Here is a 27,220-nt window from a genome sequence, read left to right on the forward strand (position 1 = left end):
CTTTGTCATACACCCCTAATTCGCCTTCCCACAGGGGGCCCTGGGCATGGTTTCAGTATCCTTTCTCAATTCAGCGCCACATCCACATTCAGCTGGGCTTGATTCAGCGCCAAATCCACTTTCAGGCAGCTTCCAGATTCCAGCTTCCTGCTGATAGCTCCTCCTAATTCGCCTTCCCACAGGGGGCCCTGAGCGAGGTTTCAGTATCCTGTCTCAATTCAGCGCCACATCCGTATTCAGCTGGGCTTGACTCAGCGCCACATCCACTTTCAGGCAGCTTCCAGATTCCAGCTTCCTGCTGATAGCTCCTGCCAATTCCTCCTGGATGGTGGCTGCTCCTGCTGACAGCTCCTGGATGGTGGTTGCTCCTGCTGATGGCTCCTGCCAATTCCTCCTGGATGGTGACTGCTCCTGCTGACAGCTCCTGCCAAACTCCACTTCCAGTCACTGTTGGGGGTCTTGGCTTCTGCAGGGATCACTACAGACATCCCACCCTCGTCGCCACTGTAAAGAAGCCACAAAATTGGTAAGGGAAAGCCAGTTTATTTGGAACAGCTTCAGTAACTCACTTAAGACCCCCAAAACAAGCAGCATCCAGGGTATAACTGACTTCACTCCAGAGTAAACATCTCCAAGCACACATCATTCCCGAATGGCACAGTAGGCATAAATCCATTCTGGAATTACAGATGATGTGCTTGGCATAAACACAGCTGAAAACCATAGCAACAAGAAAGCATACAAAGGTTTAGCTTTATGCAACAAAGCATACAAAGGTTTAGCTTTATACAACAGTTTACATTTGCCACATGGGGCATGATCTGTACTTGTGTCAAAGCCCCAAATCTAAGTTAGGTTCTTCTGTTTTTGCACTTTTATGCTTATGCCAGTTTTCATCACCAGATCTTTTAGATTTTTACTCCTTTTAAATGCCATAATTGGGGGTTCCAAATGCAATTTACCACCTCTCGGGATCTTCCAATTTTTAGCAACAGTTTTCGTAATATCATTGGACAGATCAGAGAATGTGCTCACAAGCACCAACTTATCGGAGCTGCTTTTATCCTTGCCAGCATGCTTTCACAGAGCTCTTGCACCTTGGCTGCAAAAATTGTCCAAATGGCAAATTTTCCCGTATTTGCCATGGATGAAAACTCTTAAACTGTAACAAAGAGTTTTTATCTCTTTTTCGTGGTATGCTCAACTACCAAATAGTCTGTACTTCTGCATAAATAGTTATATCGAGGAAGTTGATCTGCTGGCTATTAAGTCCTTGTAAATTGCAAAAATGTATCCTGTGAATTAAGCCAAACCAAGAAATCTTTAATTTCATCATCATCATTCTCTGACCATATAGGGCATTGTCGATTTAGCATTTCCAAACTCTCATTTTGTGTTTGGCCGGTTTGTTGTCTGAATAGATTTTGATTTCTTCCATCATTTCTCCGTACAGAGTGGCCACACTCAGTGCCAATGTTGCACCCATCACGGTGCCATGTATTTGGCACTAGAATTTGTCCAAAAACACCAAGTGTTCGTGTCTTTGTAAGTGTCATTTCAACAAACGCAAGGATAAAGTGGTTTTGGGTCCTTTTGAGGGACCTTTTCAAATATAGTCGCTCTTCCGACATTTGCAGTGCATTTGCTTGCGGTCTCATTGTACATAAAGAAGTGATGTCAAGAATAAGTACCCAAGGCTTTCTCTACTTTCATTTTTATCAACCCTTTTACTCTTTCAGTAGGATCTTCATCTAGTTTTTTATACATTTCGTCACTTCGGTATCTCATACGCTCTACTATGTTTTCACTTCTATCGAGCAGGACTATCCCATCCCCATTGTCCACTTTGCGGATTACAATATTCTCATTCCTAGCCAAACTCTTAATTTCACTGTTTTTTCCAACTTTTCAAGATCGACAAGAACTCTCCTTTGAAACACCTGTGCCTCAGCACTTTGGCTAGCCACAGGATTCATACATTCTGAGAGAGCTCAGATTAATTAGGAGCCATAAATCAGCCTTGCATAAATGGGCATTATCTTTTGACTCTTTCTGGACGAGGACAGACATTGTTGAAACTGTTTCTGCCAACAACACCATCAATATTTCCTTCCTCCTACACCACCTGCAAATAGCAGGCTTCAGGTGGTGAGTATTAAAGTGCGATCATCCGTCCTATCTGAAAAAAACACAGGTTTTATGTGTGCGCACCTTTCCCCCGAGACAAAGCATCTGTGCTGTGGAGTTCCTCAAGGTTTGGCTTTACCACCTTTGCGATCTATTTTGTAACCACAACATTTGATGTAATTCACAAAGATTAGCCATCTCAGCTTTTAAAACTATGCTGAGGGAAGGCAGGTACTTCTGAAAATGGAGCTGGATTCGCTCAATTCTGTTATGTTTTAGAATGATTTATCTTTAAAAAATGTAAAGTGAAAAAAAACCTTGGCCCTCAGGCATCACAGCACTATATAACCAATAAAATACAAGTATAATACAGTGTACAGATTAGATAACAATGAAGGCAATTAAAAGGAAGCACTTTCTTTTTACAATTAAAACTGAAATCAGAATTAGCTAATTTCAACAAAGACATTTTTAATGCGTTCTGAAACTCAAGAAGTGTAGAAAGCTGTAAAATAGCTGCACGTAGGTCCTTCCAAGTCCAAGAAGACTTGCTGGTTATAAATTGTAAGCAGAGACATGACAATGCTTTAAAAGAGGGATGTCCAGCCAAAGAATTTCCATAGTCCTGGCGAGTGTAGACCAACCTGAAACGCTCAATGTAAATAGGCCAACTGGTTGAAAACCACCTCATTTATGCAATGCAGCTGTTCTTGAAAAGTGCTCTAGAGTGAACCGGGAGCCAGTGAAGAGAAATTACAATATAAGTTATTATATTCCTAAACTTAAGCGTGTGGCAGAGTGTAAAATGTTTTGTGAGGGGCCAAGGTGGAAGACAGGAGGTCCTTGAAGAAGGCCTTACTGCTAGAAAGGTGAGCAAGAGACAAATCCTGAAACATGTGAAATTTTAACGCAAGGATACAAGATTTATTTTATGAAGTACAAATAACTGAAAAGACAAAACTCTGAAATCTGACAAATGTCCTTTCAAGTTTAACTTGGAATCAATTGTGAAATCAAGAGATTTAAGAGGTCACCAAGGGCGGGGAAATGCCAAGAGAAGGGTGTGGTGCAGACAACTCCTGGAAAAGGAGGGTAGTGCAGGAAGTCGAAGACCGCAAAAGGAATCAAAATTTTGAAGGATTTCATTTCGGAGTAAGAAAAGGCATCCTATCTGTGTCCGGAGGATAGCTCAGGGGCCATGTGTTGTCGTGGAAGCAAAACAATGCAGAGCAAGACTGGTTTGAATCCTGGTTCCACGTTTAGAGACTGGTTTCCAGTGCTAAGCGCATTAAAAAAGATGAATTCATTAACTTTTATGGAATCGAGACAGTGCCTAAGATGGAGGCTCTCACCCGGTGATGGCACCTTAAAGATGGCTGTGGGTTTCCTACAGTGTACATGTGAAGTAAGAGGCCAATCCCTGCAAACAGATCTCCCCAAAAGGGGAGATGAGATTGAGCCCAAAGTAACACCACATCATATGGGAAGTGGACGTAACCTAGAGTTTCCTACCCATATACAAACTGCATATGATTACACAGGAAACCAAACTAAGCCATGACTGTGCCAACGAATACCACAGGGAACAATAAGATGTTAATCAGAGCCTCGTGGCTGACCTTAGCGAAAGCCGCAGAAAGAGCATGCAGACAGCCCCTCCACCTCCGCCGGCATCCTGCACGCGTATGTGTCATCCACTTTGAAGGGTTGGCGACTCGGTTCTACCCCAATGATGGGAGCCAGAATAAAAGGACTGTAAAAGAGTGCCTGGATAAGTGCTGGGATAGTTGAACCGCTGCACAGTTTTCAGTGAATTTACCCAAAAAGGCTAAGGCAGTGATGGGATAATATTTGTCAAAATCAATTGTCTCAAGACCAGATGTTTAGGGCTTGTACAATTTGGCCACATTTCAAAGATTCAGTCTCATGGTGGTGTTGGTGTTGCCTTTGAAGCGAAGAGTGGCAGATGAGGAGCCTTCTCAAATGAACTTGAAAAGTATAGCATTGGCAGCCCAGGCAATATCTTCCAGTCTTAGGCTTTGTCCTCTTCATCTGTCTAACCTTGATTCCTTTGCAGTGTGCCTGCATACGACTTTGAAGGCAAGTGACCAATAGATATTCTGCTTCATTCAACAGTATTTCTGGTGAGGATGGTCTGGTATAGTTTGTGCAAAAAAACGTGGCAATCCTAACCTTCTAATGTATACATTGTTTACAGCTGATCTGAGGAAACTGCAAATGGTTGACTGAAAACGGCGTGTCCAGTAAAACTGTTTTGGTTCTAGAGCACCCCTACTTCCTGTTACCTTGCTGGGTCGATTGGATTGAGGATGTTTACCTTTTGAAAAGCTCTGACATGCGAGTTGGGCACTGCCATCGCTATTAGGCGGGGACTTCCTGTTATGAAGCTGGACTTCCTCTTCTGAGATAATAGAGCTAGTGTTTAACCCCTGACCTGAAAGTCTTGACGGTTGGGCAGTAACTGAACAACTTTGACTCTTTATCTCTAAACCGGGAAGACGCACCTTCTAATTGGAAGTCCAGAAAAATGGCAGCAGTGACACCCATAACTGACTGCCGAGTTTTATTAAATTTTCAGCAACCCCAGAGTTTATGCAAATGGTCCTCGCAAGGGGCAGAAAGGAGGAACGCCTGAACGAACAAAACATGTTTTCACTGTATTGCATTGGTAAAAGAAATTACTTTGTGGCTGTGTTTTTTCCAAGTGCTTTATGTTGAACATTGTTCCAGGTTCTTATCAAAGGAAGGACCGTTCTTGTTCTGTTTTCTGTAGTCCAAGTGCCATGTAATTTCTTTGTCTTCTTTTACTTGTTTTCAGATGTTTTTTCTCTTCTCTCCTCCTTCAGTGTTGTGTCTGTCTGATTTGCCTTTACTCTGTCTGTTTGTGATTTCAGTGGCCTACTCTTTGTCCAAAATCTGCCTTATCCAGCAGACGCTCTTTAGGAGCCCTCCAGGTACTCCCCTCCTGTCCCGGGCAGGTGCCGTGAGAACCACGCCGCAATCTGCATGTCTTTTTAACCAGCTCCATCATTAAGCATTTGTGGTTCCCACTGCCATTTGGAAACCGATCCACTCATGGCCTGGTTTGTGACCTGACCTGGCTGGCTTTGTCTGGCCCGTCACAGCCAGAAAATGCAACATTTATGAAGCCGATCCAGGATAGAGACGAAAGAGCGAGCGCTGATCAGGTCCTCTCCACTCCCTTAAAGTATTCCTTCTTCTCTTTCCTTTACACCTTCTGTATTTTCATTTATTGGGATATTCCCATTGAAACGATCTTTTTTACATAAAAATAGCCAAAGTAATTTGGTTTGTGGATGTGAAAACACATTTTCTGCTGTCCTTTTCAGTTGTTTCTCATCCTCTGTCATGATGATTATTTTCCTTTCATGCTGGTCCTTCACCTATTCTTGATCTTTCCCAGATTTTTTTATTTCTACCCCAACATTCATATCACACAACTTCCCTTCCCCGTTAACTTTCCCCCTCTTACTTTCTTCATTCATCACTTCTGAATAAATATGAATCACTGACCCACCTGCCCCCACTACCTAATTGACTCCTAATTCGATTTTCTCCTCTACTTTGCTCTTCATTGTTTGTACTCTTCCCCTCCCATTTCCTTTGTCTTTTCTGAAGCTTTCACCCTTTCATCTGCTCTCAACTCCGACTCTCCTCGTGTCTTTCCCTTCCACTTGGAGTGTTCTGTCGCTCTGGCTTTATCTATTTCTCTAGTTCCAATGCCCTGTAGCTTTTACTTTGATTGTGAGCCATGTCTTGCTTTCATTGTATGCATGTTCTTCAGCTTCTGTCCTTCCCATTTTGTCTTAGCCTCTTCCTCCATTTTCTTTCTCTTAACATTTGACTGCATTTTTCTCTTTCCTTGTTTCTTCACTATATTTCCTTTTTTGTCCTCTTCTATCCCTCATGATTGATTCATTTCATTTGATATCTTAGCTTACTCTTCTCTCCCTTGTTCTTTAGTTCTGTGTCACCCACCATTCACTCACAGTATCCTTCCCCATCCGTTCTCTTTATTTTTAATTTTTTTCTGCAAATCTCTTGCCTTGCACTCCTGTACGTCCTCTAGTTCACGGATGAGCAAAAGTCTCTAGATGTGTCTGGATTCAGAGAAAGACTTGGTTATCTGGAACCAGAGGCACCTTTCTCTGTCTGTTCAGGGAAAGGGACACCTCTCTTTCTGAACCTTGCTTGTCCTACGCTAAGCAGATATTCTGGATCACCTTCTAAATGGATCTTTCTAACCTTCAACCAAACTTGCACTGGATTTGGGATCTTGAATCGGCACTCCGATTCAAGGGTTATAGTTGCTATGATTATTATTTTTTAAAATTCTAACCACATTCCAACTGGAGTTTGCACCTCATGAGGACCCGTCACCCACGATGGCCCTATTTTACACGTCACACATTTCATACGTCCTCTCCTGTTTCCTTTTGTGTGTTGACTTTTCTGTGTCCGTCTCAGTGATTTCTGACCTTGCAAGTCTTTGAAATGGTACTTAGTTTCATCACTTAGCAGTCAAGCCAATCCGTATACTTGCCAACCTCCGTCAATTGGATTTGATCAATAGCCCATTGTCCGCCGTCTCACCTCCTATTAGTCAACCTCCACTGGTGTAATCTGATGGAGTGTCCGTAGCGAGCAATGAGTAACAAATGTATCTGCTCTCTGTTCCCCCTGCATATCAGTCATGCTGTGAGTGGTAATTAACGTTAGACCTATAACTAATTGCAACGTTGTCCTTAAAATCATGGATAAAATAGCCACCATGCAGCACCAGGCACACGTTGAGGCTTCAAACTCCCTACACATACAACAGTCGGGTTTCCGGCCCACCCATAGCACTGAGACTGCCATGCTAGAACTACAAACCAAAATGCTTAGCATTATCGACAAGGCTAGGACCGGTCTTCTCATTCTCCTTGACCTCAGCGCCACGTTTGACCTTCTCGACCATAACCTACTCCAGAAAGCACTAAAAAAGACCACCAACTGCTCTGACGAAGCCATCGGCTGGATAATGTCTTTTCTAAAAAATAGGATATCTAGGGTCCATTGGGGGGACAAGTTCTCCTTAGAAAAGCAAATACCCTGTGGAGTCCCACAGGGCCAGCATGTCACCACTGCTATTCAACCTGTACCTGAGGTACCTATGCCTTGTCCTCGATCACATCAACACCTATTTTACAAACTATGCTGACGACACACAGCTGGTGTTTGAGTTAAGTGGCAACTATCAGAAAGACAGTGAGCAACTAACCACGATTTACAACAGCGTGGAGAAATGTATGGACTCCAATTGGATGTGCCTCAATGGAAAAAAAACTGAGCTCATGATATTTGGCTCATCTTCAGTTAGAGCTAAATTATCATCCTCCTATAAGTCCTTCCAGATCAAAGACACACCCATCCCAGTTCTATGTAAGGTTAAAACCCTCGGGATGATGCTGGAAGCATCACTTGGGGCAGATGCCCAAGTGCAATATATAAAAAAAAAACTGTGCATACCATCTTAGACTAATAAAAGCCATCAGACCCTTCATATCAGAGTAAAACTGTGCAACCATAGCAAGAGCGACTATTATGTCATGCCTTGACTATGGCAACGCTCTAGTCCTGGGTGCCTCCAAGCAGTGTCTGCAAGCTTACCAAGTTGTCCAAAACAATGCGGTTAGAATTGTTAAGCACAAGATCAGATCAGAGCACATCAGCAATTCCAAAAGGGAGCTTCACTGGCTGAAGATCGAGGACAGGGTACATTTTAAGACCCTAACCATTGTGCACAGATGTATCCACGGTAAAGCCCCTGCTTACCTTAAAACCAGATTAATCCATATGTTCCTAGTGGAACACTTAGATCATCCAACCTTGGTAAAATCACAGTGACACCATACAAAATCAAAAGCGGCCTAGGCAGATCCTTCCTGACCATCGCAGCCTCTCTCTGGAACAACCTCCCAGACCATATAAGATTGGAAACTAACTACATCTGCTTCCGCAAACAGGTGAAAACCCACATTTTCAAATAAACAACCTTCTTCGTCAATGCCTAGTTCAGAGTAAACTTACATGGTCATCCCGTTCTCATGTCTAGTCGCTGTCTGTCTGTCCACTGTGTCCTTGTATCTGCACCCCGAGGCTTGCGAGCTACCGGTGCAATATAAATACTAAATAAAAAAAAATAAAAAAAACATCGCCAGATGTCGGCTTTCCGGTGTCTTCTCTGATGGCCCCTAATGGACAATCGGTTGATGCTACAGTAGAGCAAATAATTACCCAGTATCAAATGGCATAACCAAGAGGGCCCTCTGCACAATTACGATAATGTTTGATATTCTCAAATGTGTTTGTCTCAATCGGGGGCCATGATAGGTATATTAAATCCCTGTAATCTCTGTATTCCTGAGTGAGATTTCTCCTGTCTAGGACATAGGGAAATCTGTGAGCAACCCTCTGCACAGAAAGCCTTTCTCCCCATGTGTGAACCTCATGTAATATTTATGATATGGCAGCAAGACATACATGATGAGAAGACTTTCCCATGACAGTCTGCCCTCCATTGTTGCTCTCACCTCTTTGTTGAGAGATTTTTCTCTCTGTATCAAGGCAGAGGCATTGAACCGAAGGGAACCCAAACCTTTGGATACATATGAATTAAGAATGTGCCATTGACCAATGAGCATTAAAGTTCACACAGCTTCTCATTGAGCCTTGATTTTTAGGCGAGACCCTCCGTGTAGCCGGCAGTATTATTATGCGGTCATGGGGAATGGCATCCTGTCTGATCCTATTGGCCAAATCATTGTTGACAAATTCAGACTATTAACCAAATCTGACTCTTTCCAAGGGTTTAAAGTAAAATGCTTGCTCCGATATTCACGTTCATTGTGGCAGCAGCCTAAAACATGTGATAATTAGTAGCCATTGTTCACAAGGTGCCTGTACAAAAGTGCATAGTTGGCTGTGATTTGTCTCTGAATCCACGCAGAGGAGTCCAATACAATTGTTACTTGGATAAGGGGTCTACAACCTGTGGTTCACACAATCCGTCATCAATGAGGAGGCTTACTATGGCCCATGGTAGGTGATGTGCAAAACACTTGAAGAGCCACAGTTTTGCTGCCCATATTGTAGATCACAGCTATGGGTTTGTGGCTGGTTCTCAAACATGACTATGCCATAGCCATAATGTTAATTGAAAATAGAAAGCCCCTGAAGGGCAATGACCAGTTGCTCTACAATTAGCCAATTGTGTGGCACTATGAAAACTCCCTGTAACATCATACTTGTGCAACTCGCAAGGAGCTTGTGTGGTCTGTAATCTTGGTGGGGACCATGCCATGGCCAATGACCTTTCCTAGTGCTGGATGGAAAATTATACATTCCCTATGAATACCACCACTCAAACCCAGCCGCTCCCTTGGCTCTTCTTTACCCATGGGCTGTACCCATGAACCCCTCCATTACAACAGTTTGCAGGCCGCAGGTGCACCACTGCTTCAGTATAGCAAACTTATAACCGTGCTTAGTCTGGTGTAGTTTCTGCCCTACCCCCTGTCACTACTCCTAAGTATCGGCCATTGTACTACCTGTTTTCAAAACATCAGTGAGGGGAATCCTACAGGTCTGCAATTTGGGGGCTCCGGCGACCCGGCATTGCTGGGTGCTTTGACTCAACCCATCTGCAACAGAACAAAAACCTCCCAGGGTTGGGCGAAATACTGGCTGCATATGTGGAACTCTGGGAGAGTCCTCCCACCCTACACGCAAAATCCTAAATCCAGTTACAAATGAGCATCCCATATGTAGTTGCACCCCTTTTTTAAGTGGTTTGTTGTCTTCACACAGCAACCCTTTAACAGTCTCATAACGCACACACTCATTCCCATTATAGAGATGTGTAAAGGATAAAAAAAGCACTCGCCTTTTATTTCTCTAAATGATCAACATTGTAGGAAAGTGATCCAAATAATCTAGAGGGAGATAGGGCAGGGCTCTTGGCCCACTGAGTATTCTCATTCAGTTGGGTTTTCAGGCTAGCTGCAAGGAATATCTATGAGTAATATTTGAATGAGATTCATTTCAATTAGTACCCAGTGAGGGACAATCCGTTTGTAACAAACTATCTGATTGGCCCTTGCCAGGTCTTTACCTGCCAGGCAAAGCACTGGTCGCAGCCACGTTCCTCAGTGTTCCATTCACATTAGCTGCTATGGAAAGTGAGAAGGGCGGACTACCTTTAGTCCCTTCTCACCGTTCCATGGCGGCCATCATCTTTGTTTTCTTTTTCCCCCCTTTTTGCATGGCTGCCATGGAAAGGGAAAAGGGACTACGTATAGTCCTTCACGCTGTTCCATGGCGGCCATATTTTTTTCTTTTCTTTTTTTCAGTTGCAAAACACCACAGTTTTGCAACTAAAATAGAAACACTATTAGTAACCCAGTCTAACGGGCTGCGATACTTATAGCAATGAGCCCCTCGCCGGGGAGCATTACCGAATCGGGTAATGTCCCAGGGCCTCTGGTTAACTATGTAATTGTGGCCCCTAGGGCATTACCTGACACAGGTATACCTCCTTCCCCCGGTTCGGGGTTTATTGCTTAATTAACATTATCTGCATATGAAGTACTCCATGTACTCGGTTCACTACGTTCTATTTACCCTGAGAGATATTTAAAAATAGCACTATTTTTACTGTTACCACAATATCTGGAATAAGCCCCTTTGCTGTTCATGATTCCAAATTGTATGTGCTTGAACCTCGCATAAGGCTGCCAAAAGCTCTAAAGCTTTTCCAGTCGACTGAAACATGGCTGCGTACGTATCAAGAGGCATATTAGCATCAACGTCCCTTCGCGGTCTTTGACCCAGAAGCCTACCAAGAGCTAAGACTGTTCGTAGACAATGATTCGGGTATCTAGGATGTACCATGCAACACCCTATACCGTCCTCCCGGTCGGACGCTTACGAGAAGAATAGCTATTTGGTGTCCCACGAAGACCCTCAAGGGGGATTAGATTTGTCAGTGCCCCGAGCTAAGCTCTACCTTAACGACCGACACATTGCTATAATAGTCCTTTTTCAGAGATTAGGGCAGAATATAACCGCACGATTTCCCCCGTACCCCGCTCCACCAAGCTGCTCGATGAACAGTCGAATGATTCATACCCATCTTCAATTAGAAAGGTTGGCAAGTATACTTGGAATGCGCACAAGAATGCAGATTTATATATTTTTTTTTCTTTTTTGTCATTTTTCACGGAGTTGCCAACAACTTCAACCCCATCCAATTAATTGTTTGCATTGAGAGACCCTTAACGCGCATTAAGATGTATATTTCACAGCCCGCCTGCCTTGCGATTTTGACTTAGTCTTGTTGTTGATGTATTTTTCCATTTATGAAAAGTTCCTGAATGTGACTGGACAACTTGTGTGGTAGGAAAAAATGATGCTCTTTAATTGCAAAGTATCAATCTCAACAGAGGATCGAAGTGATTGGGGTCCTCAAAATTGGCTTAAAGCTAAAAAAGAACTATTCTGTTCAGGATAAAATCATTTGATTTGTAGTATCTGTTCATCCTGCGTACTGCTGCTGATTCGCCAAGTGTGAGTTATTACCTTTCTGAAACAAGGGGCACAGTGCCTTGTCCTATATCGGTTTCTAATAAAAGATGATTTGTAGCAACTTGGTATCAAATAAGTGACCCTCTAGTTACCCAAACAAAATCCAACTGAGATAGGCTGAGACAGCGTTTTTTGTTTTACATCAGAGTGGATTATTTGATAGGCCCATAATGAAACCAGATTTGGTAGGTGTAGAGTTTACCTTTTTTGTGACTATGATAGATTTTGTATCATAGTTTTAAAGTGTCGGGTTCACTGCCCATAAGGTGGTCGGATCCCCAGTTGGCATCAGTTGAGTAACAATGTGACTTTCATACTAAATAGTATGGCGTGCCTGGGTGATTGGCCATACAGGGCTAACCAGCGGCATGTGATGCGATCTGGTCTCTACAGAGGTCTTTCTCATGTTCTCTTTGAAGAAATTGAATTCCCTAGAAGGGGATGTTGGGAGTGGCAGGCAAAGCACAATGGGGACTTGTCTCGATTTCGAATACTTTCCAAATTGAAAATCAATAAGGCAGGACATAAATTCTATTTTCCCGGTCTCTGTTTCGATATGCCCTGGCCCATGCCGAACGAGTAATCTGCCACAACTCTGATCGGATGCCAGCACCCACACACAGCCCACACTCACTGATTCGGCAATGCACGTGAATGTTTTGAAACAAAGCGTCATTAGCTTGGGGCTGATTTTTCCTGACCTGGAGAGCATTCTACGTTTGTGTTCTTTGGATTTGTACTGTGGACTGCAGTCATTTGCATGGTCTCCAGTTGTTCTAGTGGACCTGCAAGTGGCTTGGTGTGGTTAATTGTGAGGAGAGGGAAAAGCAAGATAACCGTGCTTTGTGTTGAGGTTGCAGATTTGAAGTACCCCGAGTTCTGCGTGCATATTAGCGTTCTAGGTGTGAGATGTAGGAGGCATCAAGGATTTTGTGCCCACGGGGGTGGACTCATGCTTATAGTGCAGGCTTGAGTTGGCCATGGCTGACTTTTGTGGTGTTCGAAGTCTGGGTAGAGTCTTCAAAATGCTCTGTGCCAGTGGTTGGTTTGCAGTTGTGCGTGAAGAGTATGGTGGGGAGGGATTGAGGGTTAGTCAAAATGTGGAAAGTGTTCATGGGGTTTGCATAGTGCTTTCCAATTACTGCCCTTGCTGTCAGTTCTGTTTTGGTCAGCAGTGTTTGGTTTTAGTTGTTGATGTGCGACAATGTCCAGTGTTGAGATTTAGATATTCCAGGAGACGGGGAATGCTTTCACTTGGGGTTTTGGCGGTGCCTTGATGTGGTGTGTTCTTTTCATTATAGTTTCCCGAGTACTGTGTATTGTGTTCTAGGGGGACAGTCCGGAGGTTGTGTCTGCATCTGAAAGTCAAACTATTGAGAAGCGTTGGTTCTGCCGCTTTGTTAAACTGTGTCTATTAAGCATGGAAAAGCCAGGTTTTTAGCTTTTTGCTGAATTTGAGGGGGGTCCTATACCGAGCAAATTCCCATTTTCATTCCATTGTTAGACAACAATGGTGGATAAGGCGGAGCTTCTGTGTCTTTCTCTGCAAAACTGTCTGGCTCCTAATAGTCTGTTATTTCTTGATCTTAGGTCTCTGGTTGATTGGTAGAGTGAGATTTTGTTTAGAAGGAATTCTGCTCCTTGACCTTGAAATATTCTCTGGGCCATGCAGAGGGCCTTGAACTGGATCATTTCTTATTGGTAGCCATTGGAGGTCTCTGAGAACCGGTGCTGTTGTCTGAGTAATAGTCTAGCTGCTGCGTTTTGAATCCATTGAAGCATTTGTGTGAGCCCGTCTGGAATACCTAGGTAAATGCTGCTTGCTTAGTTTGATTCTCAAAAGATTCAGGCACATGACCGCCAACATACTTTGTGCAAAAGAGAGACAGGGCATGATCTGGTGAGGAGATAGTAAAGCACTTTTTGGCTATTGCATTTACTTGTGGTTCCAGCCTGAGTCAGTTGACCATTAATATACCCAAGGTCTTTATCACGTTTGATCATTTGGGCCTAGTTACCCATTTTCAATGGCCATGGTAGAGGTGCTTCAGGTGCATCATGAGGTGAGACTATCATTATTTCCATTTTGCCTGGGTTAGGTTTTAGGTAGTGGCTGCCATCCTTTAGTTCTTTTGCCATTTTTATTTAAGGGGTTTTGTGCATGTCTAACAAGTGACATTTTTCTTTATGTTCATGAGTATGCCCAAGGCTCTCAAAGGGGGGTCATTTCTAATGTGCCCTTAAATCATTGCAATGTGTGTCCTGTGGTGCTAATAGCCATTCCTTTGCACTGTGATCATTTTGTGTGAACCACATACGACCGCTTGTGGTGGCTTCTAGAGGCTTTTAAGAATGGCTTTTTAGAATTGCCCTCACTTAAGACCACCTTCAGTGGTGCATCAAGAGCTCGAAGGGCCGATGCATTTCCCAGCATTGACCAGTGGTGCAGCCCTTTTCCTCTGCGTGTTTACTTATGAGACTCCGCCATTGCTAAAATGTTGCATCTCCTCTTGGGGGCAGCAGAATAAGCAAAGACGAGTCTGTTGTGAAGGCCAGTAACAACCTGGAGCATTGAGATGCTGAGAGAAATTTCTAAGGGTTCATGAAAACCCTGTTAAGGGCATTGCATTGCACCACTTGCACATCCACCACACGTGTGCATACCGTCTTCGCTGTGCACCTCTTTCTCCGTCCTCATACTCTCTCGCTTTCACTCACGATCTTCTGACTCTGCCTGGCATTCTCACTCACTTCCACTCGTGATCTCGTTCTCTCTCACTCAAACACACACACACTCGCTCCTTCCTTCTCGGTCTCTCACCCATTATCTCTTCTGTGTTCTTTCTATCAGTCTATCTCCCTCTTCCTCGGTTCCTCCCTCATGTCTCTGCGGGCTCTTTCACCTACTCTTCATATCTCTCTCTCACTCTCTCGCTCTCTCTCTCTCCCACGGAAGCCTCTGGAGCACACCATTGGATGATGCAGTGTTCGCTAAACGTTGCGTTCTGGATTGATGGGCATCAGAGGCGTTGCTAGTGGGGGGCTACGGTTGCTATAGCCCCGGGTCTTTTTGTTGTAGCCCCAGATAGAAACACAGGGACTACAACCAAAAGGCTATAGCTCGCCCTGAATCCTGCACATCACAACATTAGCTTAGCCCCTGATCGTTTCCAGACCTAGCAACACCCCCGATGGGCATGCTGTAAAGTGCACACATCAGCTCAGAGTTCTGGGGACTCCTCTTCTGCACTGGCAAGAGCTTTGCATTCAGGATACTGACGGAAAGAGTTTTTGTTATGCTATTGATTTGCAATAAATGTGAATATTCAAAATTAACATGGGGTCTGCAGCCTTTGACTCTGCATGTGTGTCAGACTACAATTCCCATGTGATCTGGCTATTGACTATGCTGGTTAGGGATGATGGTAGGTGTAGTCCAAAACAGCTGGAGAGCCAAAGGTTGCAGACCCCTCGCGTACAGTACGACCAGCTGCACTGTTGGGATCTCCCCGCAACCCCTTCTACAGAAGTGTACTTTATATTGGGGAGAAACCAGAGCGAAATCTGCAGGGACCAGATCGTCGTTTTGTTCTTTTTTTTGGTGCTCTCCTCCATGTGGGAGAAGGCTCTCTTCCTTCCTAAGGACTGTGGCAAGGAAGATGGGACAAACCGAGGCAGCTGGCTGGTAGGGAAGATGCTCATAAGGCAATGCCCCTGAGAGTACACAGGGGCTGGGGTGGAGTCTGTTGGATACAACTAAACCCTTGACAACATCCCTAGTCCTGTTCCTTAGTTTAGCATAATTGGGTTCTTTACATTATACACAAGTGTCCAGCTTCTCAACTTTGCCCTGGGCAAAGAAATTGAGCAAATACATTTAGCACCTGTTTCGCTGCTCGTGCAATAGCAGGTACGCAACATAGGTTTTGCGGCCAGCTGTTATCTGGAAGAAAAAACATGAAGCAGTCTATTCTTTTTAAATCTGTTTGCTGCCTAGCATAATAAGACCTAGTAAACAGATGTGGGTTTAGAGAAGTGTTTGGGATCAAACCTGTTTTCTTCCTTCCCTATTACCTAAGCAGCCAAAATGGCGCAGAGTGCATTTGCTCAATTCTTGGGGCTCGTGCGCAATTGAAATCTTCTGGACACAGGTTGGCAAGTGTTAAAACTGCGAAAGTGGCGATGCTAGTTGGAACATCCAACCTGTTGACTTTAGAGGTATGGAATGGTGTCGCTAACTATTTTTTCAACCAGAGTTCGGGCCATTTCTAAGCTCCTGCTGCACAAAAGGATTTACAGATTCAAATAAAAAGCGTATGCGGTTTTCCAAACGAAATATTCCCTTTTTAAATGTGAACATGGATTATAGTGCCACAATAACACCAAGATAACCTCTAGGCTCTTACGATCAAATGCTTTTTATAGATTTCAAGGCCCTGTAGGGACTGATCAGAAGGTGGGACAAGTCCATAGGGACCATGGATATTTTCCCGATAGGCCAGTGGATCAGAAAGAACAGTTGGGCTGGGGTAGAGTCATGTGTGCCTTATGTCCAGGTCCCCCCACCTAACCCCCAGACCGGCATGAGGTTGAGCGTTAACCCCTGGGCTATTGGTGCACGAGGGCCGAGATTTTATACACCGACAGTAGAGAAGCAAAATCAACATTCTAGTCCCTTTCTAAAAATCTTCTAACTGGGCCATTAAAATGGGACTTCTGGGGCAAGGGAGTAGATGGGACTGCAGACTGCCCCTATTCAGCCACCACCATCATAGACTAGCAGCCGTCATCTCTTATTAATCGTTGATAATGAGGGACTCTGACCAAAACGAGTTCACCAGAGCGCCGGTGAAACACTGTCACGTGTCTATGCAAACCTGCCTCTGAAAACTAGAAACACGTCGAAATCAATCTTTTGCATGCCCCGAACTAGCGCTTTGAAGCCCCCTCCGATGGTGTCAGTGTGCTTAACAAATCCCGCTATCATAACCCCATTTCATGTCTCTGTCCACATTTTCGCAGAGCAAAGAAACCAACTCTCAATTGTGATAGGATTCAGGTAAGCGTGGGGAAATCCACTAGCCCAGGGCTAGTAAAGATGTGGGTCCTTTGAAGGTTATCAGTGATGCAGACTAAATAAATGGGTTATTAATGGGGCTGGGCTGGTCAATATCTAGTGTACAGGGCAAGGCTAGGAGCTTGTCTTCGAAGGCGCTGGCTTTGGTGAAGTGTATAAATGAGAATGTGACCCTTCTCCCTTTTTTGTCTCCTGTCTGTGTGTTGTCTTGTCTTCTGCTAGGCCAAGCAGGTCATGGGCTTAAAAGGACTGTTCCACAGAAATCCAAAGCAGGCATCTCTCGACAGTCATGCTGTTGGGCAGCTTCATCGGAAGCACTCCTTTAGCAGCCATATTCTGCGGAGGACCGCCAGTGCTCCCACCAAAGGCCAGCTGAAGAACAAAAAGGGCTTTCCGGAAATAGCCATTGACACCAAAGACAACAGCTCGGAAGGAGCCAGTGAAGACCGGGAATTGGACGACTCGTCGCTGCCTCGCTTTGATACAGAGTCGGAAAGTGCCTCTCCGGCACCGACTCCCCGGGACAGTGTCAATGGGGACCCGACCCTGCAGGGCAAAGGTTTGAAAGGTAAGACCCATTGTTGTGGCAAAGGTAAAAGTCATAACCGCTTGCAAGCGGGGCCAACTTTCAGTGAGCCGGTCCGCAGGTCTGAGAGAGTCCGCCTGCGGGATCCCGTCAATGAGAGACCCGGCGTCTTTGCCCGCTGCGCCATGAATGGCTCTGGTCGGATCGGAATGGCCACCAACTGTATGAAATGCATGATTGGTTCCAAAGAGAGCCCAGACCTTGAGTGCAAATGGAGTGAGAGTGCGAGCTGGCCAGTTGCGAAAGATATCCCTCAACACGAGCAGTATAGCAATAAGGCAGGGGAGGAAAGGTTAGAGTTGAAGTGTTTCAGTGTGACTGATCAGCCCAGGAGGCAGCCGTCAGACCTATTGCCTTTCAGAAGCTGCGAGAGCACAGAAGACTTGCCAAGGACCACGCAGCCTTTTGTGGTCCCCGGAAAGAAAAATGGTGACTCCAAATGCCCTGGTGTGAAAAGTCACAACCGGCAAAAGTGGCAGTGCCAGTCCGGTGGCAAGTATGGAAGTACGGTCAACCTGGTGACCACCAACAACGGTTCAGTATCTTCCAACTCCAGCAGCCTCGAGAGCCTCGGGAGTCCGGAGTTTTCCACGCGGTGGCCGGAAAATTCTCGAAGGCCGGCAAGTACCCTCCAGAGGGAAATGAATGCATTATTTGTCCAAAAGCTGGAGGAAATTCGAAGTAAATCCCCTATATTCTTCGCTGGTAAGGCCATATGTTCTCCATCCCATAAACCTTGTTAGAATGCATCATCTCCTTGCAGGAGCAGACCTGTATTGAGTTATTGTTAAGGTCCCTTCGCAGGAGGCAGAAACTGACCATTTCTTTCATATCTCCCTCTCCGAAATTGTTCTAAATTTGATAATCTGGTGAATATTCACATTTGTTAAACAAGACTAGGAAAACAATCTGAAATGTGTGAGGTCTCCCAACAATAACTCTATGGAGGTCTGACTAGTGGTTTGCCCATCTATAGAACATAGTGTTTTTACCAATTGTGGTATAATTTTGTAGTCACGCTTTAAGTTGTCTATTTTATTTTGCACTTTGGCAACGCTAGTCATCTGCTATGTAGGCCGCATCTTCATTGTTGGGTGTTTTGTTGTGGCTGTGCCTATTGTCGTGCGTGTTGGTGTTGTGTTTGTGCGTCTGTACACTTGACTGTGAATGAGGCTGGTTACTTCTGTCGTAAGTATCATTGTGAATTGTGTGTTGGTTGGTTATTGAGTGCTATTGTTAATTGTCTGGTGGTTGTTTACTCAACGGAATGGTTATACTGGAACTTCCCAACGCTGTCCGGCATGATGATGACGGGGATGGTTAACGGTGCAACTTTTACAAAACCATATAATATTTTGCACACCGATTTATTTTTTTTTTTTTTCTGTTGCATTCTAAATCAAAATAAGGTTTAGTTTTGCTGGAATTTTGCCTAAAGTGTACACACTATTTATTCTAAAATCCTACTTTCAAGAATGATTGAGGAGCAGTCCAATTGAAGGTGCAAGATCCCTTTGAATTTATTGTGGATGGATAAGTGTAGAAGGGATGTGTACTGATCCATACACCAAGGACAATGGGGATTGGAAGCAATCCCAAAGGCAAGTTAGGCATTCCGGAAACTTGCTCTTAAGGCTATTGTTCTGGGGGCATGGTGGGTGTGCACTCCCCTGGCTTTTTTGAATTTTTAAAAATGAAATTGATTGATGGTAGATCAACCTCCGGAAAATGTGTGGGGCTAATTCACACGCATTTTCCTATGCTCACCGCATGACATACACATAGGCCTGTGTACTCTGGGTGGACACAGCCTACAGGTGTTGTCCCTCTCTGTCGTATTTAGTTGGAATATGTCAGCCAAGAGTGCATCAAGGCATCTCAGAAGGGGGAAGGCAAAACCTTCATCCTGCCTTAACTAACAAAGGCCCCATGGATCCACCCTTTCCATTGTTAGCTGCCGGTGGCAGCCTCGCACACTAATCAGAGTTAATGCAAACAGACCCACGGGCGGCCTGGTCGCAGGACTAACAAAGGGTACAGGAAACCGTAACACCCCTTTCATGTGCACTGTCAACCTGAAGCCAGCTTCCACCCCTAAAGTATCAATGACAGTGAGCTGTCATGTCTGGTACATTTGTTTTACAGTAGGCAACCCCCACAGGGGGACCCCCATTCAAAGGGTAGGAGTATCTGATTTGATGGAGACAAAGTCTGTTCTCGTCACAGCTTGAAGGGAGACCTACCGCTTTAATCAGGAACCATAAAGCGCCAATTAACCAGAGAGACTCTTTGATCCACAACAGACAGGAAGATGGGTCGGATTTAGCATTACATGTGTTTGCCGCTTTACCTTTTCTGTTGCAAAGCACTCTGGTTATGACCTCATGCATACAGGAGATTGTTAATGGGGATGAAAGATTGGTTCATTAAGGTAGGCTTGGCCTACACCAATCACTGGGGCCCATTTGGCTTTAAAAAAGGGATGAGTCCCTCTTTTGGCAGATCTGAAGACTTTGCAATGAGTAACAAGAAGAACTCATTTGAACCCTGCTGAAGGTACAGTCTGCCATACATCTTCCGCCAGTGAAAGAAGGTCAGGACCTCCAAGAGAGAAGCAAGACTCCCTCCCCTAAACATCTCCCAGGGAACTGAGGGAGATACTGAATCCAGAGGACCCTCCAGCAGCTCCAGAACCAGTACCCAGTTAGCACACAGCATGCCCTGCTAGGCTCTGCAAGCCAGCCTCCTAGGTGGGAAGTGTCAGAGAGTCTCTGAACCAAACCAAGGGCTAGGCTGTTGAATGTAACATTCCCCTCAGCTTTGGCCAGTCTGCCTTAAAAGAGGAAACGAGCCCAGTGAAGAGGCTAGGAGGAGTGCATCAACAAGCCTAAAACTGTCTGTGTCCACCTTAAAGGACATTTTCGAGCTAGTCGAGCCCCTCGAACTGCAACCGATTGCACCACTGACTGTTGTCACGTCGCAGTCGCTAACATCATCCGAGACTCCTTGACCAGTGCTTCAGACCCGCCAACCACCACTGAGACAACGATTCTTAACCCCGAACGCTGCCTAGGACAGTCTGCAGCCAGCCATCCAACCCTCGCTCGTCGAACTGCCAGGTGCCTGATACTCGCAGCTGTCTCCCATCTTCAACTCTGTTGCAGGAGCTGCAAAGTGCCCGGAAACCGACTCGACCCAGTCGAGTACCAAGAAATTCTACAAGCACAAGGTACATTGTGGTTTTGTCCCCCCTGATCCTTCTCCGAAGGCCCCTGAGACCACTAGTGACATATTATCACGCATTGCTTCCTTTGTGCTGAAACCAAGTATCTTTGAACTATTGTGATTAATTACTTTACCGACTACCCTCCTGTCAGTATCCAGAGTGCACCCCTTTTCCTTCTTGATACTGTCTGTCCTCTGCATTCCTTAACAGGGTGGGTTGTATTTTGTAGTGTGCTAGAGCTGTCTGTTGTGATAATAATAAAGTAGTTCATCATCATCATTAACTTTTTCGGAAAAAGTCTCCATCAAAGTACACATTTTTACAGTATAAAACAATAAAAACACAAGTTTCATTAATATCTACATTATTCTCGATGAGTTGAAAAATCGTTTTGGTTAGAATTTACATACAATAATAAGACGTAGGTCAGTTTATATCAATCCCGGCCTCGATATACACATCCCACCCAACTTGCTACTTTACCAGTTTAGTGCTAATTCTGGTCCCTAGCATTGTCTTCTTGAATGCAGATCTTAAAAATGTTGAGACTGCTAGCACATACTCAGTATGGATGCAACATTTCAGGACACAAATTGCTGATGGGGTTGGGAGCTGGATTAAGTGGCTCCAGACCGGGGCAAGCCAATGCCCCCTAGACCAGGAATGGGCCTTACAAAAAAAGAAAAGATGTGCCTCATCCACTCGCCGCTTACCACAAAGGGGGCATTCGGTCGAGGGACAAGACCCACTCTTCCACTTAAGAGTCATGGGCCAATGGGAGTATGCCTAATCGTAACTTAACAAACCAGGTTTTTAATTTTGCTACAATCGGGAGGTCCAGATATACATCCAACACCCAGACGTCCTTAAGCAGCAGGTAGGCCCTAGCTTTTTCCCCCATATGCAATTATCAACCATCCTACTCCATGCCCATTCTCTGAAATTAAAAGTAGTTGTTTTATACCCCCTTGACTGGACAGTCCCTTTTATCATTTGGTAATAATTGTATTTTCACCATGTGGCAACTAACACTAACCAATGATTCACAATCTTGTGGAGATAAGCCTGCAGTTCCATCCACGTTACCCAAATTGGACAAGGAGTTTTATAATTTGCTTTTGTTTCCAACCTTTTTGGATCCCTGCTGGTGTACTAGAGGTGTGGGGCTGATTGATGCTTTAGAAACCAATGTTCATCCCTGGACCACTGGTTCCCCGGAAATTGATTCATCACACATGCAAAGTGGTGTTTTGATTTTCAGGTTGCAACAAAGCACAACATGAAAGATAACTTCTCTGGCCCCTCTATGTTGTTTTGTAAGACCCATACTAAGTGCTAGACTGAGGGATGCCATTCTATACTTTAAAAGGAGGGCTAAGAAAGTTGAACCCGAATACAGCTGTTGGTGAGTGTAGGTTGTTAAACCTGTGTGGCATGTCCCCTGGGGCACATTTTTTTTAAAGCAGAAGATGTCCCTTCCCCTGTCATTATTTCATCTTTGTTGTATTGCATTCTAAATTATTGCATAACACAGTGATTTCTAGCACAAGCTGCTGTATTTTATTTGCGGTTTCTCAGTTTAGTTGTACTGCAATGTGAGTCTACATGTGTTTTGCGCAAAAACTTCCTCAGGACTTAACATAGCTTTTAAGTGCACTGCATTCCTGTGTGTTTATAGACATGTCCCAAGTTTGTTTCTCAAGCCGTCTTGAGAATCAAACTGGAAATTTGGCCCTGCACCCGGAAAAACAGCTGCAGTGCAGCCAAAGAGGAAGGAATTGCAGCGCATGTGACCCCTCTATTTTATTTAGCATATATTGACCCATGCTGAGTAGGATCATTTCACACCTGCAACAGCTATCAAAACTAAGAGTGGGGATTTGAGCTCTCATCTCCCATTTTGATATTTGTGAGAAGGCTATCCAACTCTGTTTTCCTAATAGCAATTCTGGGATTTCCAGAATTGAAAATGGGGAAAGAAAACTCTCCACGTCTCAAAATGCAAATGTAAGAACAAGACTGGGTGGCCTTCTCACGGATTTGTTTTAATTGAATTTTAAGTGGTCGGATTTTTTTCTCCAACTTTTTTACATTTTTCACCACAGTATGTGGGAGGAGACCTCCTGCTCCACCTCACCCCCTCCAACACTCCCCCAGCTCCCATTTACCTTTTGGGGGTACATTTTTTGTAAAGTAATGGAGAAAATAACTATTTCTCTGCAGTTCTTAATTTTCTAAGTGAGCTGGTTGCTTTCATGGGTCAAGCATCCTCTGCTACGATACAAGTGTGCATTTTACTCCATGTAGGCACCCACACGCATGTCCTTTCCTCCCCAACGTAGGCAGTGGAATGTTTATAATAGGTTGACTAGCCTAATGGAAATGGACCCAACTGTGTGACCAATGCTTATTATCCTGCATTAATGACTGCCAATAGGGCCTTTAATTCATACTTCAATTGAAAGACAAATGATAACCCGTAGGGAGAGACACTTTTAGGTAAAACAACTACTTGTGCCATTGTTTGTTAATCTATGATCAATATTCTGTGTGTCAGTGGATCGTCAATACGATATAAATGCATGCAGTGAGGGGTCAAGAGGTTAAGGGCGTTAATCGAGGTGGGTGTCTAATTGTCTCAAGTCAATAATGCCCTCGGCCCCTCACACCATTGGTAATTTGAAAGCTGTAATTTGAGAGTGTTGTGGAGCATCCAAGGGAAGGATGCATTCATCTCCCATTGATGAGTGGACGGCAATGCCAACTCAGCTGCTTTCAGTGGTTCATGAATTGGGGCCAAGCCTCCTGCACTGAAGGATGGGTATTTTGTCCCAGGGCGAGTGCAACATTGGGTTAAAGAGCTCGTGCCTTGCTTGCATACGTTTTTGTTCACCCTGTGAAAAGGTCAGGGCCTAGAAAACCTGTTTAAAATGTAATACATGGCCAACCACCCTCAAGTGGCAAAAAGAAAAACCTCCAATGGAGGGGCCCTTTCGGTGGCATAGTCAATGTGACCAAATGACGACTGCTCTGCAGGAATACATGGAAGAAAAGTGGCTTATGGGGTGCCTCTGACCCGCTCTACCACTGAACCAGCAGCGATGCCAGTCGTCAAGGTGAAACGGGCACAGCCTGGCAAGAATTCCATTCGCAGTTTAAAATGGCGAAGGCTGAGGACAGGCTGTACTTTTTAGGATGGGTGTGAACTGGTATAGAAGCTGGGTAAACGGCAACAGTACTGTGGTACCAACATAAAATAATGCCCTTAGAATAATGTTCCATAAAATAGTATCTGTAAAACACTACTGGCCATCCCTGTAAGAGAAAACTCGGAGAAAGCAGACTTTAAATTAAAGTGGCTTTCTGGGTTTGTAGTCAGGGTGCTCAGGCAAAGTTTTCATCTGCAAAATGTCAATTATTGGATAGGTCTTTGAAAAAGTTAGAGAATGCAGCTTAAGTCCATAGGTCCTTTTAAGGCAGGCCAGGGGAAACCGGGCCACTTCAAATACCGTTTAGTTCTTGTCTTTAAGGGCTCACCCCAGAGTCGAGCAGGTGTCCAATTGGGAGCCTGGGCGCTTTCGGGGCTCTGCCGGCATCAGTCGGGGGCGTGGCAACGGGTTCCGATGATGCGGTGCTGTTCGGTGACGACTTGCAGTCAAGGATGCTGGGAGCGGTAGGCTTTGTTAGAGATGAAGTGACAACTGCCCTGCAGGAATGGCGCTACTAAACCAGCAGCCACCCAAACCATAAAGGGGAAAGAAGCACAGCCATGAAGGTATACCTCCTTTGCTTTGTGTAGTAGCGCAAGCCGAGGCCATGTTCCATCTTCGTGGGGGACAGTGTGGGGGTGAGCTGACAAAATTAGCAACCCAAACAGCAAAAATGCAGAGACTCCAAAATAAGTGTTACATGAAAATACAGGCCTTTAATAAAACCATAACCATTCAAACAACTAACTAAAAACACCAGCAAAAGCCCACACCTGTAAAGAAAATGCAGACTGTTGTGTAATAGTAATAGTAGTGTTGTGTAATAATGTTGTGTAATAATAGTATTAGTGCAATATTAAATTATTGAGATGTCGATGTTAGAGTAAAGAATGTCTTGAAGGCAGAAAAGGGAGGTTTAAAATTAATTATTGTCCCAAACGTGGACCAGCAGGACAGTGCCTCTTCACAGTAGCTTATTTCTGTCTTTGGGGGCTCAACATCATTGAGCCGGCCTTGTAGTACCTTCCCGCGATTCAGTGTTGGGTTAGTGAGCTGTTTGACTGGATCCAACACATGGTGCACTCCAAGCAGCAATCGCATGAAGAAACCTTTGACAAACAAGAGATGTCCGGGTCAGTGTAGCTCACATGTGGTTCAACGCGGGAATGGGGCTCAGAGCTGTTCATCGACTTCTGGGGTGCTGACAGACTCCATTCCAGGTCTCTGGGGACAAAGTGAGTTCTTCTGTTCTGCACTTCCACTCCTGGGAGCATGGCAGGCACCTATGAGAGGCTTGTGGCTGTATGATTGTGTAATCTCATTAGCTACCGTATCATAAACAGACTAGTTTTTGGCATCTGCCACCAGACTTCTGAAGTACAAATTTGACATTTTGGGTCAGAGGTGCATACAGTTAAAAAGCCACTTCGGTCTATTGGAGCTTTGGCTTCCAGCTGCTTTGTAGAGGAATGTGACCTTCAAACCTGCCCTGTTGCCACTGCAGGGCAGCATTGGGGATGTTGGTAGATAGTCACAAGAAGGTACACAGGTTGTATTATGATTTTCCGTCATCTGGCATTATGAGGGTGGGATCTGATCAGCTGATCTAACTTTTAGAAACCGAGAGAGAATTAATGTTTGAAGAGCGAGATTGTAAAATTAGCCCTTGGTTACAGAGGTATCGACCGAGAATGCAGTGAGAGAAGTTCAGACCACAGTGGTGTGAGGGAAGAAGCCAGACATCAACATAAAGATGGCTAAGGGAGACTTCCCTTAAAAGATGGTGGAAAACATAGGGGTGAGGAGAAAGGAGAAAGGGGGACATGGTGGAGAGTAGGAAATCACCAGGTGTAGGAGAGAAGAGGGGGGGGCAGAATATGACATCAGGATTCAATAGAGGCCTTTTAATGAAGAGGAGGAGACTGAGAGAAAATGCAAGATGAAGACCAGGATGGTTGATGGATAAGGTCCAAGGTGAAGCCTTGAGGAGGTGCAGGAGAAACTCAAAGATGAAGATAGGGAGAAGGAAGGCACAAGGGAGCTCCCCCAGGCATGAGTCTATGGCAGAATGTAGAGGAGAAGAGCGAGTATGGACTTGAAGGCTGTAGAACCAGGATCTCTACTGGGCAAGGTGGGGGAGAGGTCTAGATATGACCCTGTAAAGACCTTTTGGTGGCTCCCGAGTGTCTATGGCTATTGGTTGAAGTCCAACTTCAGCATGACACCAAATATGGCAAAGAGCAGTTGCAGGGGGCTGTCAACTTCGATTGAGCAGGACCCTGGTTCCAGTGTTCAAGAAGCAGCAGGCTATTTCCAAGATAGTCCTCTCGGATGGGCGAAAGGTGGGTCTTGCTCCAACTCTCTGGGACATGAACTTTGGGAAGTTTTCTGATGTTCAAAGATGTTTCACCTTGAGAGGGCATTTTCGCCCTTTGTCTGCAGGAAATGGAGGGGGCAAAGGATGGATTAAGAAATCCCAAGAGGGTGGAATTCCAGCCCTTGACTGCAATTACTCTCTCTAGCGACTCTTAACGCCTCCCTCTGCACCTTGAATCAAAGAGACTCTGTTAATTATCACCCTGTTGTGTTCTTACCTTTGCCCTAGCATTGATTGCCTTTGAAGCACTGATTCCTAGCTATCCAAGTGGGAGTTAATCCTGTCTTGCTCGTGTAAGGTGTGTCTCCCTAATGTATCTGAAGGAAAGGGTGGGCAGCTGCCTGTAGGAGTCCTGAGCCTGGGATACTTACAGCTTACCTCACACATGTGCGAATGAAAACCCAGGGGCTTGACTGGGGGGAACCCTCATATGAGGTCCTCTGACAGACCTCAGAGTAGACATTATAATCTGTGGGAGGGTCGGCCCTCTCCTATTGGCCGGATAGCCCTGGAGGCTAAACTGTGAGTAGTGTACACCAACGGTTAAATAAACAGTCAGACTTATCTAATTTGACAGCTTGACAACCTTCTTTATACAACGGAAATTGTAAAAACTAGATCCTCAGTATAAAATAATGACATGACATCAACAGTCACCAGTGAGCAACGCAGTTCACCTTTGGTAAATAAATAATTAAGTATCATCAATTGGGCCCCCTGGGCGCGAGTCAGTTGACCTGTGGTACATAAATAGTAAAATCTCATAAAGTGGGTCACTTGCAAGCAAAGTCAATTCACATTTGGTAAATAATCAATCATCTTCACTTGGGTCACCTGTGAGCATAGTCAATTCCCCGTTGGTAAATAAATAATCAAATATCTTCACGAGGGTCACCTGAGAGCAAGTCAGTTCACCTTTCGTACATAAATAGATAAATATCAAAACTTG

The 27,220-nt window shown here is 44.7% G+C and overlaps 1 protein-coding gene across 6 annotated transcripts in view; it reads left to right on the forward strand.

The window, feature by feature from the left end:
* PLCH2 (phospholipase C eta 2) overlaps positions 1–27,220 on the forward strand; it is a 2,067,875-nt gene that overhangs the window by 2,001,918 nt on the left and 38,737 nt on the right. For 5 of the 6 annotated variants that reach the window (XM_069610192.1, XM_069610193.1, XM_069610194.1 and 2 more), the window contains one exon: positions 17,096–17,441. In XM_069610192.1, coding sequence (XP_069466293.1) covers positions 17,096–17,441 — 346 coding nt within the window. Of the gene's footprint in view, positions 1–17,095; positions 18,165–27,220 lie in introns of all 6 variants that reach the window. The other variant, XM_069610195.1, reaches the window with a different exon arrangement.

Source organism: Ambystoma mexicanum, chromosome 8 (assembly GCF_040938575.1).
Source record: "Ambystoma mexicanum isolate Mex_15411 chromosome 8, UKY_AmexF1_1, whole genome shotgun sequence".
NCBI classification, from domain to species: Eukaryota; Metazoa; Chordata; class Amphibia; order Caudata; family Ambystomatidae; genus Ambystoma; species Ambystoma mexicanum.